This window comes from Leptodactylus fuscus, chromosome 1, assembly GCF_031893055.1.
Source record: "Leptodactylus fuscus isolate aLepFus1 chromosome 1, aLepFus1.hap2, whole genome shotgun sequence".
In the NCBI taxonomy this organism is placed as follows: Eukaryota; Metazoa; Chordata; class Amphibia; order Anura; family Leptodactylidae; genus Leptodactylus; species Leptodactylus fuscus.
This window is the reverse complement of record NC_134265.1, coordinates 330,206,085-330,224,732: the sequence shown is the minus strand read 5'-3', so window position 1 is coordinate 330,224,732 and position 18,648 is coordinate 330,206,085. Positions and strand designations below refer to the sequence as shown.

The 18,648-nt window shown below is 45.1% G+C and overlaps 1 protein-coding gene across 1 annotated transcript in view; it reads right to left on the bottom strand.

Moving 5' to 3' along the window:
- Positions 1 to 1,733, bottom strand: part of LRPAP1 (LDL receptor related protein associated protein 1) — a 29,489-nt gene extending 27,756 nt beyond the window's left edge. Inside the window, exon 1 of the mRNA XM_075260985.1 lies at positions 1,504 to 1,733. Within this exon, the coding sequence (XP_075117086.1) occupies positions 1,504 to 1,674 (171 nt within the window). The 5' untranslated portion in view covers positions 1,675 to 1,733. The remainder of the gene's footprint in view (positions 1 to 1,503) is intronic.
- Positions 1,734 to 18,648: the final 16,915 nt, after the last annotated feature.

Sequence of the window (18,648 nt, the reverse complement as noted above, 5' to 3'; positions counted from 1 at the left end):
AATGAAGCTTCTGGGCTGCCCCATCCTGCTCTGCCCACATCGGCATAATATGGTAGCTAAGGTGCGGAAAGGGGGTCATGGCATATGTTTGGTGCAGGAAATAACTTTGCACCAAATGTGCGCCATATCATCATCCTTCTGTGCCCAAAAACTCGCGTAAAGGGAATAATGATTTGCCACATTGTGTCAGAGCTTCGGCCTTACGCCAAGGGATTCATGGGGCTGGAATTCAGGTTTCCGTTCAGGAAGTCCGCTTGGGGACCCCCCCCCCCCCCCCCCGAACGGAAACCTATGCGTGTTAAACAGCGGTTACCTAAAGTAAACCCACAGCTTGCAGGACTTTTCTCCTTGCATGTTTCGTACGGAAACCACTTGGACCCCATTATAGTCTATGGGGTCCACGAGTTTCCCAGGTAACCACTTTTGAATGCGTATAAGGTTTCCATTCCGGGGGTCCCCAAGCACAATGTGAATAGGGCCTCAGGTATGTTCACATCTGCGTATGAAGATTCTGCTGAATTTCAGCATAAAGAAGTGTCCTGCATGGAGGACTTCTCTCTCCACCGGTTTCAGTAATAAAAACTGTGGAAACCAAATGGACACCCAGTGGACCCCATTATAGTCTATGGGGTCCACAGGTAACTGTTATTTTAGCAGACAGGCTCTCCGTCGTTCCGATCCCCTAGCAGAAGTATGGACCTGGGCATAGGCTACAGTCACAATAGCACCGGAATCTCTGCATTGCAATGTCTGCCAGAAATCGGAGGATGAGGCTTTTTCACCCGCCAGTTTCAGTCCTAAACCAGCAGATCCTATGGAGACAACGGAGTCCATCAGGCTCTGTGATTGCTATTTTAGCTGTCCGCTTGTCTGTTGTTCTGATCCTCTGATGGACCAGAGCAACGGACAAACAACACCGGTGTGAACTAAGGCTTTGTTCACATCTACGTCAGAGTCTCCAGAAGAGCCCGTGTTGCAGATTCTGCCGAAAACTGGTGGAGAGAAAAGTCCTGCACATGTCCGGGGGTAAGTGGGATTATCTGGACTCAGTGTAACTGAAGCAAAACCTCAGCTGTGAAAAAGATCTGGTTATTAACCTATGAATGTAAGAAGAATCAGGCACAAGTCTAGATGGAGATTTAGCTTGTGGGTGCAAGACGCTGTTCACACCTGCATTCACATATATACATAGTGCAGTACAGTATACAGACACATATATGTGTATACTGTGTGTGTGTGTGTATATGTATATATATATATACATATATACACACACACACATAATATACACATATACAGTATATACACACAAACAGTATACACATAATACAATACAGTATACAAACACACATATACACACATATACACACGCAAACACAGTATACACGTATATATACAGCACTCACACAGATACATTACATATAAATATCCATACACTATGCGTTTACTTCATTGTATCCATCATTGTCTATGGAGATCACATGACCCATCCCCTCCACTCACCCTCTGAGCCTTCTCCCACACTTGATTGAGTCTCTGTATCCGGAACTCCGCCACCTCCTCGTCCGGCCGGTTCTCATTCACCTCCCGGGAATATTTGCCACCCCCGGCCCGGACACCGAGCAGCTGCAGGGCGCACAGGGGCAGCAGTAAGCGGCACAGCGGTGTAAACATGTCTGCACGGAGGAGCAGGAGAGCACAGGGACACCGCAGCCGCCGCCGCTCAATGTTAGGCCCTGGATCCCGGCTCCTGATTGGTTACCTCCTGACACTGAACACGAACTGGTTGCGCATTGGCTCCTTGCGAGCACGTGTACCCGCCCACTGCAGAACGTTAACTGTGTCGGTGCTGCAGCGCTGTGCTGCATTCTTTAGCATCTTTAGGTGCCACAGGATGAGCAGCATAGCGGCTGGTAACAGAATAACTGCATGGAAGTGAGACAGACTCCTAGAGTTGTTTGCACTTGACAAAGACCACTGTGAGGGGCTATAGATGGTGTTTTCTTCCATTTAAAGAAGTTTCCATCTTTTTCAAGTCATTGGTGGATTTTATATTTTGGCTTTTTATTGAGACTCTATCAGGAGATTGAGGGCTGCTCAGCATATGCGGCTCCCACCACAATCCAGAAGTCACACTGTTATAGTCTGCAAGACTGTATGCAAAATATACATTATTCACCCATTGAATCCCCTTCCTCACCAATGCTGCCGCCCTGCAATAGCGACATCACTGATATCATTCATGTGACCATGCATGGCAATTTATAAAAAATCATACCAATTCTTACTCTTAGATAGCATGCACATGACCAGATACTGCCCAGGAAACTTAGTTCATGTACGGTCCATAGTTCCCAGGCTGATCTGTTAAAGGAACCCAGCATATCAACCTGAAGATGGATAGGTTAAAGGGATCCTATCATTAAAACTCATTTTTTTCTGCCTAACATGTAGGAATAGCCTTAAGAAAGGCTATTCTTCTCCTACCTTTAGATGTCTTCTCGGCGCCGCCGTTCGGTATATAATCTGGTTTTCGTCGGTATGCAAATGAGTTCTCTCCCAGCACTGGGGGCGGGCCCCAGCGCTCAAACAACACCGTGGGCGTCCCCAATGCTGCAAGAGAACTCTCCAGCGCCACCTCCATCTTCTCCAGGAACGGCTTCTTCACGCATCTTCTTCTGGCCTGGGTTTCAAACTTCTAGGCATGTCCAGTCAGCTGTACCGCCCGTCGTCAGACAGAAGTTTGAAATCAGCGCCGGAAGAAGACGCAGGGAGAGACCGTTCCAGGTAAAGATGAAGGCAGCCCTGGAGAGTTCTCTCGCAGCATTGGGGACACCCCCAGTGCTGTTTGAGCGCTGGGGACCGCACCCAGTGCTGCAACAAAACTCATTTGCATATAGACGAAAACCAGGATTTCTACCAAACGGCGGCGCAGAGAAGACATCTAAAGGTAGGAGAAGGCTTTCTTAAGGCTATTCCTATGTCTTAAGGACAAAAAAAAAAAACATTTTAATGATAGAATCCCTTTAACAAACGGTGTGCAGCATAAGTTACATTTGTTGTAAGAAAAACTAAAAATAAAATTCACAAAATCTAAACAAAATTAGACAGACACAATACGCCTGTACTCACGCATTGGGATCATAGTATAGTATATTGATACATTGTGGGAAGTGCTGGTTCTCTGCAAAAGTCAGTAATTCAATTTTGAGATCAGGCTTTGAGAATTGTGAATCAATTTTACAGATCTTTAGCCATTACTGGACAAGAGGGGATCGACCGGTCAGTTTTCAAAATCAAAGTTGGAATCGAGAATCTGTTTAGTGAAACCATTCGCTCATCTCCAATCCATCTCTTCCAGTGTCTACTGTCCGCCCTGGTGAAACCGGATAGGGGACGTCTTGCTAGCGGTCAGTTTTACAACCCATTCATTTGAACGCAGTTGGAATAACTAACCATAAAAATATGTTTTTACCACCAACTCAATCATTATGACCCAAAAAATAAAGTAGTTTACCTGACGTCCTCTGGCAATTTCTTTGTGCTTGGCTTGTGCTTTGCAGACCCCTGAGTATAATGATCGGCGGACTGGGAGAGGTAAGGGAATGTAATAAACACAGTTACTTACCTCTCAACGATCCTGCGAGGCCTCCTTCCTTCTTGTCTGACGTCTCTGATGTCACATGAACCCGGCCTGCTTCCTGGGTCATGTGACGTCCGACTTCATAGAACAAGGACAGCAGCGGAGAAGACAGCGTAGGAGCCGGGGACAGGTAAGAAACAGTAATTTTTTATGTTTTTATTCCCCTGGGTCTCCGATTATTATACTCTGGGGTCTGAAAAGACCACTATGAGCTATAATACTGTGTGCAGGGGCCACTATGGGGGATAATACTGTGTGCAGGGGCCACTATGGGGGATAATACTGTGTGCAGGGGCCACTATGGGGGATAATACTGTGTGCAGGGGCCACTATGGGGCATAATACTGTGTGCAGGGGCCACTAAGGGACATAGTAATGTGTGCAAGGGCCACTATGGGGGATAATACTGTGTGTGCAGGGGCCACTATGGGACATAATACTGTGTACTGGGGCCATTATGGGCTATAATACTGTGTGCAGGGGCCACTATGGGGCATAATACTGTGTACTGGGGCCACTATGGGCTATAATACTGTCTGCAGGGGCCACCATGGGGCATAATACTGTGTGCAGGGGCCACTAATGGACATAATACCGTGTGCAGGGCTTACTAAGAGACATAATAGAGTGCGGAGGAGGGGGTTGGTCGAGGTCTTCGGCGTCAGTTGGGGGGGGGGGGCATGTCAAAAGTTTGCCACGGGGCCCCGCCATTCCTAGATACGCTACTGGGTAGAGCGATCTGTGGGTTGGAAGTTGGTCCTGATCAAATGGGGGTCAGAATCAGGCAAAAAAAAAAATCCGGCAGAGTCCGGCATGAAGAAACCGCCATAAGAAGTCAAGCAAAGTTAAAAATAGCGGCCAAAATAGGTTGGACCTTATCCAATATGGTTCAAAAACCACACTGAAAAAAGATGGCAAGTCTTGGCAAGTTATTTACCAATCTTGATTGACACCAAAAAATTCAGAGTGAACATACCCTACAGGGTTAACGATAACTCCAACACCGAATTTCAGCATTATTGCTAAAAAAAAGGCTTATTCAATTTTTTTTTTTGTAACAAAAGCAATAACTTCTCGTCTCCATCTTTTTTTTTTTATTACACTTTGAAAGCTCGAGGTCTTTTTCCAAACAACATCAATTGAACGTTGCGATAATATTCTAGATATGAAAAAATAACTTTTCTTTAAGCAAAGCCGAAAACAGACAACGCTCACAGGAAAGGTTTAGACTTTAATAGGAGAATCTCCATTATTTGTCTCATGGGGATATTTAAAGGGATGTTACCAGGTTTTTGCTTTGCATCATATTTCAATGAACTTTCATTGCCTGTAGATTACAGCGTACATACAAGCCATGGGGTCGGAAAAAAAACTAAATACAGCACCCCATTAGGGCACTAGTCTGTAAGGGGCTTGTGTGATTTGTCTGATCTACTGCTGCCATCTACTGCCGAAAGATTAAATTGCAGGGCAAAACTAATCACAAAAGAACCCCCCCTACATCTCAGAGAAAAATAGTATGTTGCAGGGAGGAAAAGTGTGAGAATACAGGAAACTGCAGGCAGAAGGAGACACATGTCATGCAGAGAGGACCTGCTGCAGGTTGCTGTGCCCACTAAGGACTTTCCTTTGCTAAACAAGGACTCTGAGAGACTTCACTATTCCTGCCTTGTGTCAGCTTGTACACAGAGGTACGTGGGAGTAGAGTGAGGGGCCATACAGCTCGGTCAAGCTTTAAAGCAGCCTTGTGTGCTGGAAGGTAAAACAGGCCCTGCCTGGAAGATAAAGCAGGCCCCTGCCTGGAAGATTGATATGGTGCACCGTGTTACTGACTTACTTTAAGAGAGGCCTCTCCTAGTCAATGCATCCAGGTTCTAACTAAGGACACTAGAGGGGTAACTACCACAATTTGTTGTGCGCACTGTCATATAGACCTTATACATTTTGCTTAGCTACTGTATACTTATTTCTTACCTTCTCTCCCGCTCTCATTCCCTTCCCCTCCTTTCTTTATTAAACTGTGTTATATCTTTATTCCATGGCTCCGTGCAGTTACTGTGTATATTATCACCTGCTCCCTTCACCTGCTATTTCTCAATTCCTCACCCTTTCCATGATTTTTAAGGTGTGCTCTCTTAGTGTAGTTGCCAAGTTGGCGAAACCATGGTTTTCGGTATGGAAATATTATATGACCAACAATGGCCACCCAATGAAGGTTATTAACTAGGGTTGAGCGATCGGGATCGGAAAAGAATGGATCCCGATTGGTGATCTAGTGAATTTCACGATCGCGATCAGGTTCCTGCGGCCTGATGGCAAATCCGACTGCTCAGGCATATAAGTGTGACCCTGGCGCCGGAAGAAGACGCATGAAGAGGACGTTCCAGAAGAAGATGGAGGCGGCGCTGGAGAGTTCTCTCGCAGCATTGGGGATGCCCCCAGTGCTGTTTGAGCGCTAGGGCCCGCCCCCAGTGCTGTGAGAGAACTCATTTGCATAACAATGGAAAATGGAATTTTAACCGAACGGTGGGGCGAAGAAGACATCTAAAGGTAGGAGAAGAATAGCCTTTCTTAAGGCTATTCCGACGTGTCAACGAGAAAAAAGGTTTTCTTCAGGCTCGCGATTCAGCCTGAAGACACTCCCTTCTCCGGACTAGGCCCATTCATTGGGCCTAATCCGGAGCGGAGTGCGTGGCTGGATGCCGGTGCAGTGGACCAGAATCTGAGGCGGCCTCTGCCTCAGGTTCCGGTCTAAAAGACACTGTCTGAACTTGCCCTTAGTTGCAGCCAGAGTTGTAATGTGGAGCTCCTGGGCCCCTAAGCAAAATCTGCCTTGGGCCCCCATCTACCTTGTGTCATTTACAATAGTGACATATTTTATGGGACATTGGGACCTTTGAGACCTCAGCATGGTCCAGAGCCTGGAACCAACTTCTACCTCTGCACCCTCTATAGCTACACCCCTGTGGCCAACTTTTTCCCGATGTCAGCAGATTTTCCCAGGGGATTTCATAAACCAAGCTTATAGCATTCACTCGCTTGTTGGTCCGGCCTCAGATAATTAGGGGATTATTATGTTAACACAACGTTATAAGAATTACACTGACATATTCTCTCTTCCTGAAAAAAACACTAAATATGCAAAATTTTTTGAACAATCTCCTGAATGTAAATTGGTTTGAAAACAAATAGTAACATAATTGCAGGAGGTAAATATTGATCCAATTATTCTCTCCAAATGATTTAATGTGATAGACAAATATGGCGTCGGCATCTATTATTGATGCAGTTTTATTTCCACTTATCAAAACTCCATTATGTTTATGCTGCAGAGCAATTTTAATATAATAATTCATTCATGCCATATTGTATAGACTCAGTAGAGGGGACAACTCATAAAGGATCGATAGAAATGACACATAATACATTTCACCAGTGGTAGAGGTAAAGATGAGTGGCCTCCATAGCAAAATTCAGTGTCCCAACATTACCTTAGCTCGACTTTAGTTAAAGGGGTTGTACAGTTTCAGCAAATAAATGTTGTTGTTTGTCTTTATTATTGGTGGGACCCTGCTGCCTTTTCACAATATTTCTCTATAAGGGTGCGTTCACATATGTACCTTCTTACAATGGGTTTCCCTTCAGCATGGGTGTAGTTTTATATGGGATAATATGGCGCCTGATCTGTGCCTAAGCTACCTACAGCGTTTTTCCCATCTATCTCCCTTAAAATGACTGCAGCACTGGATACATGTCTGGTGCTGATTGAATATGGAGGCGGCAGCACCTGGCATTCTGCGCAGTCCATCTATGTGCAGTAGTGAAGCCAGCAATTGTTGGCAATTACTGTACTCAAGCAGTGGTTGCTCTCTTGGGCTCAGGAGCTTCTCCTGTAGGTGCTGTGGCCCAAACACCCACTCTATAGCTAATAGTGAAGCTGGAAATTGTTGGCTTCACTACTTTACTAGAGATGAGCGAACAGCATTTGATCAAATTGGTATTTGGTCGAATATCAGGGTGCTCGAGATATTCGATTCCAATCGAATACCACGCGGCAAACGCACTAAAAATTCGTATCCCCTCCCACCTTCCCTGGTGCTTTTGTTTGCACCAATAACTGTGCAGGGGAGATGGGACAGGAACTACGACAACGGAGGCATCAGAAAAAAATCGGAAAAAGTAATTGGCTGGCTAAATCAGGTGAACTCCACTTTATACGAATGGTGGATTTCAGATTCGGTTCATATGAGACTGTGAACTATGTGACTGTGAGACAGGGACAGATGTACAGGCAGGGATAGCTAGGGATTAGCTTTATTTAGGTAGAAATGTTACTCAAACAGCTCTTTGGGGGTTTATCGCGTCGGGATCCCTGTAAGCTTGCGTTATGCGGGACCTGACTTTTTCTCATAGGAATGCATTGACCAGCGTTGATTGGCCGAATGTAATACAATGTTCAGCATTCGGTCAATCAACGCTGGTTCTGCCAGAGGAGGCGGAGTCTAAGATCGGTCCACAGCAGTCTCCATTGTGGTCCGATCTCAGGTATAGCAGAGTTGACACAGCTCTGCTATATCTGAGATGCAGCAGAGCTGGCCGTGCACTGAGCTCTGCTACACCTGAGATGCAACAGAGCTGGCCGTGCGCTGAGCTCTGCTACACCTGAGATGCGCTGAGCTCTGCTCTGCGCATACGGCGCTCTGCCGGCGTGTGAATGACAGAGGAGAAGACAGAGAACAACGGCCGGGAGCTCAGAGGAGCGGCAGCAGTTCTATGCAGGTAAGGCTGAGCAATTAGGATCGGAATTCCGTTCCCGATCTTTTTTAGAACTACAGGAGCGTACTGCTCCTGCTCGCGTAAGCTGCCACAAAAAAATGGCTGCAGGATGTGAAGTCAGCCCTGCCCGAGCGTGAAGAGGCCATTGCTGAAGAAGATGGAGGCGTCACTGGAGAGAGTTCTCGCAGAGCATTGCGGATGCTCAAACAGCATTGGGGACCGCCCCCAATGCAGCGAAATAACTCATTTGCATACTGATGAAAACCGGGATTTCAAGTGAACGGCGGCGCGGAGAAGACATTGAAAGGTAGGAGAAGAATAGCCTTTCTTAAGGCTATTCCGACGTGTTAGTGAGGGGTAAAAAAAGAGTGTTAATAATAGGATCCCTTTAATAACACATTCTAAACCAGGTAGCCCCTTTAATATATACTGTATCTGTTACACAGCTTGGGTTACTCAGATCATTCTTAGATTCGCCCATATTTCTCATTGTACAAGTGTCTTCTTCAGAAGCTGAATTTTGCTAGTACTAACAGTAACCAGCCTGGACTGTATATTGTGAACGTGTAACGTACTGTCACTGTCAGATTCTAGGGGAGCAATTTACTGTAAATTGTATGAGTGGCCATAAGCCAGACAGCTCATTTATGGGCTTTTACAGATGTTTGTCTTGTGCAAGGAGAAAATCAATAGAACCTGTACTCTTCTTACAAGCCAAACCCTATCCAGTTACATAAATTCTCCTCTGGTCAGCCAAAGAGCACAAGGCGGGGTGGAGGGGTGATACCTGTTGATTGCAGAATAGGAACAAGCATTGTAGCCAAAAAAAGTAGTGAAAGAGAAGTTTGCAGTCTCCTGATAATGAACTAGCCTCTGTCTGCGACTTCGTCTGCGTGTTTTTGGCGTTTATGATCCGCCTATATTCAGCAAATTGCTGCTGTCGATCTTTCGACTGCTCGGACGTTTCGGCAACTCTTAAACTGTCCTGCTGCTGAACTTGTTCTTCATGCCGTGCCTGTGATTGTTCCGGAATCTCAGCAGCTTGCTGGGACGCGATATAATGAGTGTGTTGTTGGCGTTGATGATCCGCCTGCTCCGGCGTTTCGGCAGCTGTCAAGCTGGCCTGCCACTGAACTCGTTCCTCGCACTGTGCCCGTGAGTGTTCTGGCATCTCAGCTGCTCGCTGGGAAGCCATATAATGAGCGTGTTGTTGGCGACGATGATTTGCATGCTCTAGCATTTCAGCAGCTGTGAAGCTGGCTTGCCGCTGAAGTTGTTCCTTTCACTGTGCCTCTGATTGTTCCGGCATCTCAGCAGCTCACTGGGACGCCATATAATGAGTGTGTTCTTGGCGTCGATGATCCCCCTGAGCTCCGCTTGAGGAGAACTCTGTGACTCCTGGCTACCTTCATAGCTCTCGTTGTTTTTGAATTTTGCGATAAATTAGACTTTCTTTTTCCCCAGTATGTTTAAGATTGGCAAACTGACAATTTGCTTAAAGGTGTTTTCCCATCCAGTCTGTCAGCACTGCCTGGAGCAGATCAGATAATATCCAGATGCATGTACACAATAGACTGAGGGTTAGCTGAGTGTTTACACAGAGAGATAACAGATCTGGTTTTATCAGAACCTGAGATAAGATGCTGCAAGAGCATTGTAATATAGTATGTGAACATACATTCATAACAGTCATGAAGCCATGTTATTTACTGGAATAAAAAGTAGCTTATGTGTTAATCAAGGTTACAATCTATCTTTGTGCCAAATTTCATTCAAATCTGTTCAGACATTTTTGCGTGATTGAGGAACAAACATCCAAAGCCACAAACTTTCAAATTTATAATATTAGGATTAGTTAATGGTCAAATGTTCTTTAAAGAGGACCTCTCACCACTTCCACCAACTTCAACATCCTTCAATAGATTTTGCTCCACTGATTCTGGCACCAATGGATTTTTTTCTCTAGCCCCCACCATTCCTGATCAATCAGTGCCGTTAGATCCATCACCCAATATCTAAGTAGGTTCTCTACTATCAGGTAGGTGGTTCTGGGCTGTCGGCTCTAATCAAGGACAGCCCACCTTACAATAGCCCACCTTATTTAGCACATTGGGTACTGAAACTAACAACACTGAATGTTCAGGAGCGGTTGGGGTAGAGAAAAAATGTCAGCTGTCCCAGAATTAGTGGAGAAGCGTTTATTAAAGGATGCAAAGAATTGACCAAAACCTTTTAAAATAGCTTTCTCCACCGGTCCTGCACGTTAGGCCTGTGACTGGTCTTAGAAGTCGCAGGAATTTTGCCACTTCTGGTCTGATTGGGAATGGAAGAGGTAATGGGGGACAGGCTGCTGGAACAGAGAGCATGGGATAGGTGTGTGTAAGTATGTCTTCTCTGTTATTGTATACCTCCTCCAACCACCAATTGGTTTCCTTCTAGCTCAGAAGATCCTCCTAAGACATACTGGTGTAACTCCTGAGAAAAACTGAACTGTCTGTTAGGACATTTTTGAGCATGAAGCTAAAAGTCATGGCAATTTCACCAATATCACCTCCTTTCTACTGATTAAAGTGTTCTCAATACCCATTGTCATGTCTTCTGATAGTACTGTGAAAAAAATTTAGGCAGGTGTGGAAAAAATCCTGTAAAGTAAGAATGCTTTCAGAAGTAGAAGGGTTAATAGTTTACTTTCGACAATTAACAAAACAAAGTGAATGAAGAAAAGAGAACTGTAAATCCCATCAATATTTGGTGTGACCTTTGCCCTTTGGAAGAGGAGCCCTGGAAGTGATGATATGGCCCCCACCAGTGGCGTAACTAGGAATTATGATACTCTCAGACCCCAGAGTATAATAATTGGAGACCTGGGGGAATAAAAACATAAAAAACTACTGTTTCTTACCTGTCTCCCGGCTCCTACGCTGTCTTCTCCGCTGCTGTCCTTGTTCAATGACGTCGGACATCACATGACCCGGGACACAGGCCGGGTTCATGTGACATCAGAGACGTCAGGAAGGAGGCCTGGCAGGATTGTGGAGAGGTAAGTAACAGTGTTTTTTATGTTTCTTACCTCTCCCGGTCCGCCGATCATTATACTCGGGGGTCCGAAAAGACCCCCGAGTATAATGATAGCAGAGGTAGTGGCTGTCACCGGGCCTCTAATGTCCCGGGCCCTCTGGCAGCTGCCTCCGCTGCTATGGCGGTAGTTACGCCACTGGCCCCCACAGATATAGCCCTGATCTCATCATCATTCAGTCTGTCTGGGATGACATGTAGAGACAGACGGATTGGAGCAAGCAACATCCACAGAAGGTCTGTGCTTAGTTCTCCAAGATGGCGGGAACAACCTCCCTACCGAATCCTGCCAAAGACTGTCAGCAAGTACCGAGAAGAACTGAATTTCTATTACTGAAATCATTCATACTTTGCAGCACTGTGCTGCCTAAAACTTTTACACGATATTGTTTCTCACATACGATGTTTAAGGGTATACAATACCCTTTACATGACATTTCATTTCATCACTGCAGGGAAGAAACATCTTATGCAAACACTATAAGGAAAGCACAATGGAGTTTCTGTTTGCTCACGATCATGTATCATAATGCCAGCACAGATGGGTTATCTTACAAATGTTCACACTTAGGACTGAAAATTGCCGTATGTGATGATAACCAAATCCCTGCTGTGCCGCAGGATTAGAAGCTACAGGACGTGAAGTGCTTATAGGAAGAGTAACGTCTCACTCGGTATTAGCTCCAGTGAAGAACTTCTTCCTTGTTTTCCTAATAAGACGTGAGGCCGACTGAAAGCTTTAGACTTCATTACTGTACATCAACGTAACTTCAGGCCATATATCCTATTAGGCTTGGTGTAAGGGATGAGAGCTCTGTCACCTGGGATCCCCATCTAAGATCCATAACAGACGGCTTCTCTGTTAGGGAGCGTTCACACTACCGTCGGTGTCCGACAGCTAGTGTCCACTGCTAATGTCCGTTCAAAATCTTGTGGGGACATTAGCATCGGACACTAGCTGTGTCCGTGACATTTTGCATTCCTTTAAATGGAGATCGGGTGCGTTCTTTTACTGTCCGTGGGTGTCCTTAAGTGTTCGTTCCCAAAGATGTCCGACTTTTCAAGCGGACAGCAAAAACCTACATGTCGTGAAAATAAACTCAAGGCTTGGGGGTTACAATACATTTTCAAAGGGGTATACAGCTTGGCGGTTACAGTAGATGGCACACTGCTTAGGGCTCGTTCACATCTGTGTTCTCCTCTCCGTACTGCAGGCTTCCGTTTCCTGCATAAAACAGAGCAGGAGACGGAAACCTGCAGGAGTCTTTCTCACCCATTCATTTGAATGCGTGAGAAAGCTGTCCGGCCGTGAGCGGCGGTGAGCGTTTTAGGCTCTCCGCCGCGAAACCGGGTTTTAGAATCCGGACACAGAGTCGGACATGCAGTACTCTGTGTCCGGATAAAAAAATCCGGTTTTGCGGCGGAGAGCATAAAACGCTCACCGCCGCTCACGGCCGGACCCGGTCTATGGTTTTCGTCTTCTGGCATGCAGAAGACGGAAACCATAGAACGGAGACCCTGAACGCAGGTGTGAACCTCACCTTATTGGTTGCAGTCTCTAAAAGGGCACACAGCTTAGCAGTTTCCGTCTCTAACATTGTCTTCATTCCCAGGTTTCAACGTCATGTGCATTTCAAATTCACAGACAGTTCTGTAAGGTGTAAGCGGGAGCGAATATGTGGACCTGCTGTGCCACGTATCGGAGGGGTACTGGGATATGTGTCTCCTGATGAGGGACCAGATATATGGGGAACCAGAGGGGGCAAGCAGAGGTTCAGTGGTAGATAAACAAGGTTGTAGACAAGCCAAGGGGTCAGGATGGACAGCTCAGGTTCAATAGTCTAGAACAGGTCTAAACAATATGAAGTTGTTCCCTGCTAATGGCCATCAATGACAAAGTACTAGGACATGTCTACCTTTAAGATCTCATTAACACAAGAACAAATATCCCAGCCTGCCTGAAGGGGTGCTGCAGCAGCTTCAATTTTTAGCAGACACAGCACCATCTTCATCTGTACTTTGACACATAGCATCATTCATATGAATGGGGCTATGCTGTACAGACCATGTAAAGGGTCGCAGTGCTTTAGAGGCTCCTTCACGTCTCTGGTTATAGAGGTGACAGCTGTCGGACTCTGATCACATTTTGATAGCATTTCCAATAAGATTCCTCCTGCAGAGGACACTATAGAGGAAATATACCATTACATGGCTAGTGTTTCATTATAGCCGCTAGAAGAGCGACAGTAGGAAATCGGAAACTTCCAAAGTCTTCTTTATTAATGGAAATAATCGGATTGGTGTTATACACTTTACTATGGAACAAAAACACAGTGTTAATCCTGCAATACCAGGAAGATCGATCTAAAGTTACTGAAGTCTCTCCTCTCATCCATACATATGGATTACATATATGTCTTAATACCTATCATTGTATTGTGTTACATTGTTCATATGTCCAACACCTATTCTGTATTTTCTGCCATTTTTGTGATGCAACTCGATTCCTATGATAGATAACCACAGACACTTGCTTTCTAGAGATGAGCGAGTACTGTTCGGATCAGCCGATCCGAACAGCGCGCTCGAATAGAAATGAATGGACGTAGCCGGCACGCGGGGGGTTAAGCGGCCGGCCGCCGTCAAAGCGGAAGTACCAGGTGCATCCATTCATTTCTATGGAGCGTGCTGTTTGGATCGGCTGATCCGAACAGTACTCGCTCATCTCTATTGCTTTCCTTATATCTTACACTAGGTTCACACTAGTGTTCGGGCCTCCGTCGTTCGGGCCCCTTGTAGCTGGCCAATCCGGTAGACCATTGTGATGACTATATGGATCATATTAATTGATCTATACTGGGATAAGTCATTAATATGAAGTCTTAAAGAACCCCTTTAAATCAATGGACTGTCCACGTAATGCTTGGACATACCAGGTTGCACTTTTTAGCTATTCTAGCTAGTTTCCTAATTTTCTAATCCAGACGGTCCATCAGTCTTCCCATTATCTATAGGTCACCGATGAGCCTTATAGCCTTTTTCTGGTCTTAAAACCTAATGGTTACAGGCTGCCTGTGTCTTAGGGATTCTTCTTATTAACACGGCAAATGATGACATTTTTACTTTCTTACACTTGTCGTTGGTTTTTCTCTTCATTTAGCTAATTATGTGTCTGACCTTTCTATAATCTTTCATTTGTTCTAATCACATTGCGATCTATTTCTGGACGCTCTCGCCTAAAAGACATAAATTCATTAGGAAATAAAATTTCATGTTCCATCTTGACTTCTGGTAAGACAAGTGTCTCCTAATTCTCAGTAATTCGTTGTCCTGTACCTTGTTGTGTCTCCATAGGGGAGTATGAACTTATTAACATACTAACATAGTTAGGCCTCCTGTACATGACCGTAGTGGTTTTTACTGTCCACAAATACTGATCCGAAATTCGCAAATAAAATGTCAGTATGTCATCCGCAGACACGGATCTGCAAAAAGACTTGTACGATCCCCGAAACTTCTTTGTGCCGCAATTGTAGACTAAAATATTTGTGGTTATTGGATATGGCATGGACACACAGTTGAGTGCCTGGGCCCATAGAAATGCATGTGGCCATACTTTGACCCACAATTGTGGATCACAAGTACCATTGTGTGCGGGAGGCAATAGAAGCTTAGGTCAGGTCAGGGTCCATATTCTGGAACTTGAAAAATTTTTTGCAAATTGACAAATGTGGGCTGCCAGTGGTGAAGGACTTGGCCTATGGAGGTCAAGTCAACCAAAGGTATGCAGACAGAGATGTTGGAGGCCAAAGAACTTCCCATGGCATGCTAGTTTGTAGAGGCCTCGAAGAGAAGGAGAATAGAGGACAAGCTCGACTTTAGAGAAAGCAGCAAGTTCTTTGTGTTGATTGTTCTTATGTTCATTTCCTTATCCCCTGTATCGTGTCTTAACTGTTGTCCGTGTCTTTGGCAGTAGGTTCCTGCAGGTTACAGGGGGCTTACTATTTCCTTTTTACGGTTATCATTCATTTCTAGATTTAGCGTTCCGTTGAAGGTTTGGTCATTGACCTACAGAATAGACATCTTTAGGTGACACTAGAGGGATAGCTGTCTTGTTTCGGGTGGATCATTAGGATCATTTTTTTTCTAGCCCCACCATTCCGGCAAACAATCAGTGCTGTTAGTTTCAGCACCCAGTATGCTATTTAGGCTCTCTACTGTCAAGATGACAGATCTCAGTTTGATCAGATAATCTGAGACTGCCCACCTGAAAGTAGACAATTAGCACTGATTGCTCAGGAATGGAGGGGGCTTGAGAAAAAAAATCCAACTGGCACAGAATCAGTGGAGCAACACTATTGGATTAAACCTATCGAAGTTGTAGAGGTGAAGAAAGGTCCTCTTTAAATGGCTGTCCACACAGTATAATACATGGACAGCTCTAGAAGCCCGCTCTCTGATGTATAGACAGGGGTCCGTAGCAGGTGACCTCCCCCATGATGTATATGTGTTCTAATAGGGATTTTGAACTATGGTTGTCTTTGTAACAAGATGCAGTTCTAGTAGCTTTCTCTAGTCCGTATGTACTCTATGATTGGGAGCTGGTTTGCACACTTTGCTATGTTCTTGGTTCTGAGCTTCTCCTTGGATGTGATGTATCTATTGCTGACGTCTGATCCCAACACTCCGGCTACATTTCTGACTTTTCCTCGTACTGATACTGCTTCCATCTGACCTTTGGATCGACCTTTCCTTCCTCATTAACTTGGCTTTCGCTTGCTTGTTTTTGTGATGCTTTTACCTCTGATCAGAGACTAACCTGGGGACTACAGCCTAGGAAATATATGCAGTAAGAACATGGTGGTGAATAAAGGAGCTCTACTGTGGCATAGCTAAAGACTTTGCAGACCAGGTTAGCCACTGGTAGAAAATGTATACCGTCTATCTATCTATCTATCTATCTATCTATCTATCTATCTATCTATCTATCTATCTATCATCTATCTATCGATCACATACTCCTTTTACTCCTTTCACCTTTTCATATCCAGTAAGGTTATAGAGCAGTGATTGCAAACCTTTTAGAGACCGAGTGCCCAAACCACAACCCAAAACTCACTAAATTATTGCAAAGTGCCAACACATCAATTTAACCTTAATACTGTGCGGATCCACGAGTGCAGACAATTACGGACCCACAAAATACAGTTGTGTGAATGGGCATTTACAGAGCTTTCAATTAGAGAAACAATTTTGTACTGCATTTTGTATAATTTTGAACAATTAATGTTCATTATTTACATCGTACAGATCTGTTTTACAGTGACCATGCAATGTTATTATGACCTATAATAATATCACGTCTTCTATAAAACCAATACTGTTCGATATAAATAGTGAAGGGTCCCCACTCAGTACAATCTGCCCCACAGTGATCCCCACACAGTCCAATCTGCTCCACAGTGGACCACACACAGTACAATCTGCTCCACAGTGGTCTCCATACAGTATAATCTGCTCCAAAGTGGCTCCCACACAGTAAATTTTGCTCCACAGTGGCCCCCACACAGTACAATCTGCTCCACAGTGGACCACACACAGTACAATCTGCTCCACAGTGAACTACACACCTGTACAATCTGCTCCTAAGTGGTCCCCATACAGTATAATCTGCTTCAAAGTGGCTCCCGCACAGTGGCCTCCACCTGTAGCACCTGTGCCATAGGTTCGCCATCACTGGTATAGAGTGATAGGAGGATCCTAAATACCTTCCAATTACAGCCTGACTTTCTTAAAGGGAGTCTGTCATCAGAAACCATCATATGAACCCAGTTCTGCAGATAGATAGGTTAGGGTCACCTGACTCAATGCTGAATCTTTGCCTCCATTATTGATCTATTGCTGTTTTTGTAATGTGCAAATGAGCTCTTAGGAGCAATAAGGGCGTCGTTGTCCCTCCAAAGAGCTCTTTGGCATATTGACAAAAACAGTGAAAACTATTCACAATGCACTTCATGGGTTTCACTATACCAAAGTTATCCATGCCAAGGCTCTTGTGACTGGACCATCCTCTCTCCACGTCAGGAATGGAGGACAAGTCATCAGTTCTGAGCGGAGTTTTGTTAAATACAAAAAGATGGGGATTCAACAACAAACCTTTCCTGCCTGTTGATGAAGATGCTTTTATTAAAGAGGACCTTTCACCACTTTTGGGCACATGCAGTGTTATATACTGCTGGAAAGCTGACAGTGCGCTGAATTCAGTGCACTGTCGGCTTTCCCGATCTGTGCCCGCTGTAAAGAGCTTACGGTGCCGGTACCGTAGTGCTCTATGGTCAGAAGGGCGTTTCTGACCATTAGCCAGAGACGTCCTTCTGCCTCGCGGCGCCTATCGCGCTGTGCTGTGGAGCCGGGAGGAACTCCCCACTCCCTTTGCTCACACAGCTCGTCCATAGACCAGCATTATCAGGAGAGGGAGGGGGCGTTCCTCCCCGCTCCACAGCACAGCGCAATAGGCGCCGCGAGGCAGAAGGACGTCTCTGGCTAATGGTCAGAAACGCCCTTCTGACCATAGAGCACTACGGTACCGGCACCGTAAGCTCTTTACAGCGGGCACAGATCGGGAAAGCCGACAGTGCGCTGAATTCAGCGCACTGTCAGCTTTCCAGCAGTATATAACACTGCATGTGCCCAAAAGTGGTGAAAGGTCCTCTTTAAAGATATATCTATGGAAAATCTTATGTAGTAAACATAAAAGTCGGTTACGTCACAGGGGACAAAAAGGTCTTAAAATGTTATGGTACCAATAGCATCTGACAAAATGGCACAACCAAAAAAGACAATAATAGCTACATAGTGTACTGTACAAGACATCTTGTAAACATATCCCGACACATTTCCTCAACTTATATTATTGGGTCATCAGGGTACAAATATTAAAACAATGTATCAAACTCAAAAATATATACAGACTTGACCTAGTCATACTAAATCTATACCCACTCCATCCATCATACTCATCTCTCCCAGGCTCCATCACATCGCACAGAGCAAGTCCTCACCCTATTCAGGACTCTTCTGTCCTGCTGAATGATTTCATAGGCTTTAGCAGTCCTCTGGGGCCACTAGTGTCATTCATGTGGCCAGAAGAGACC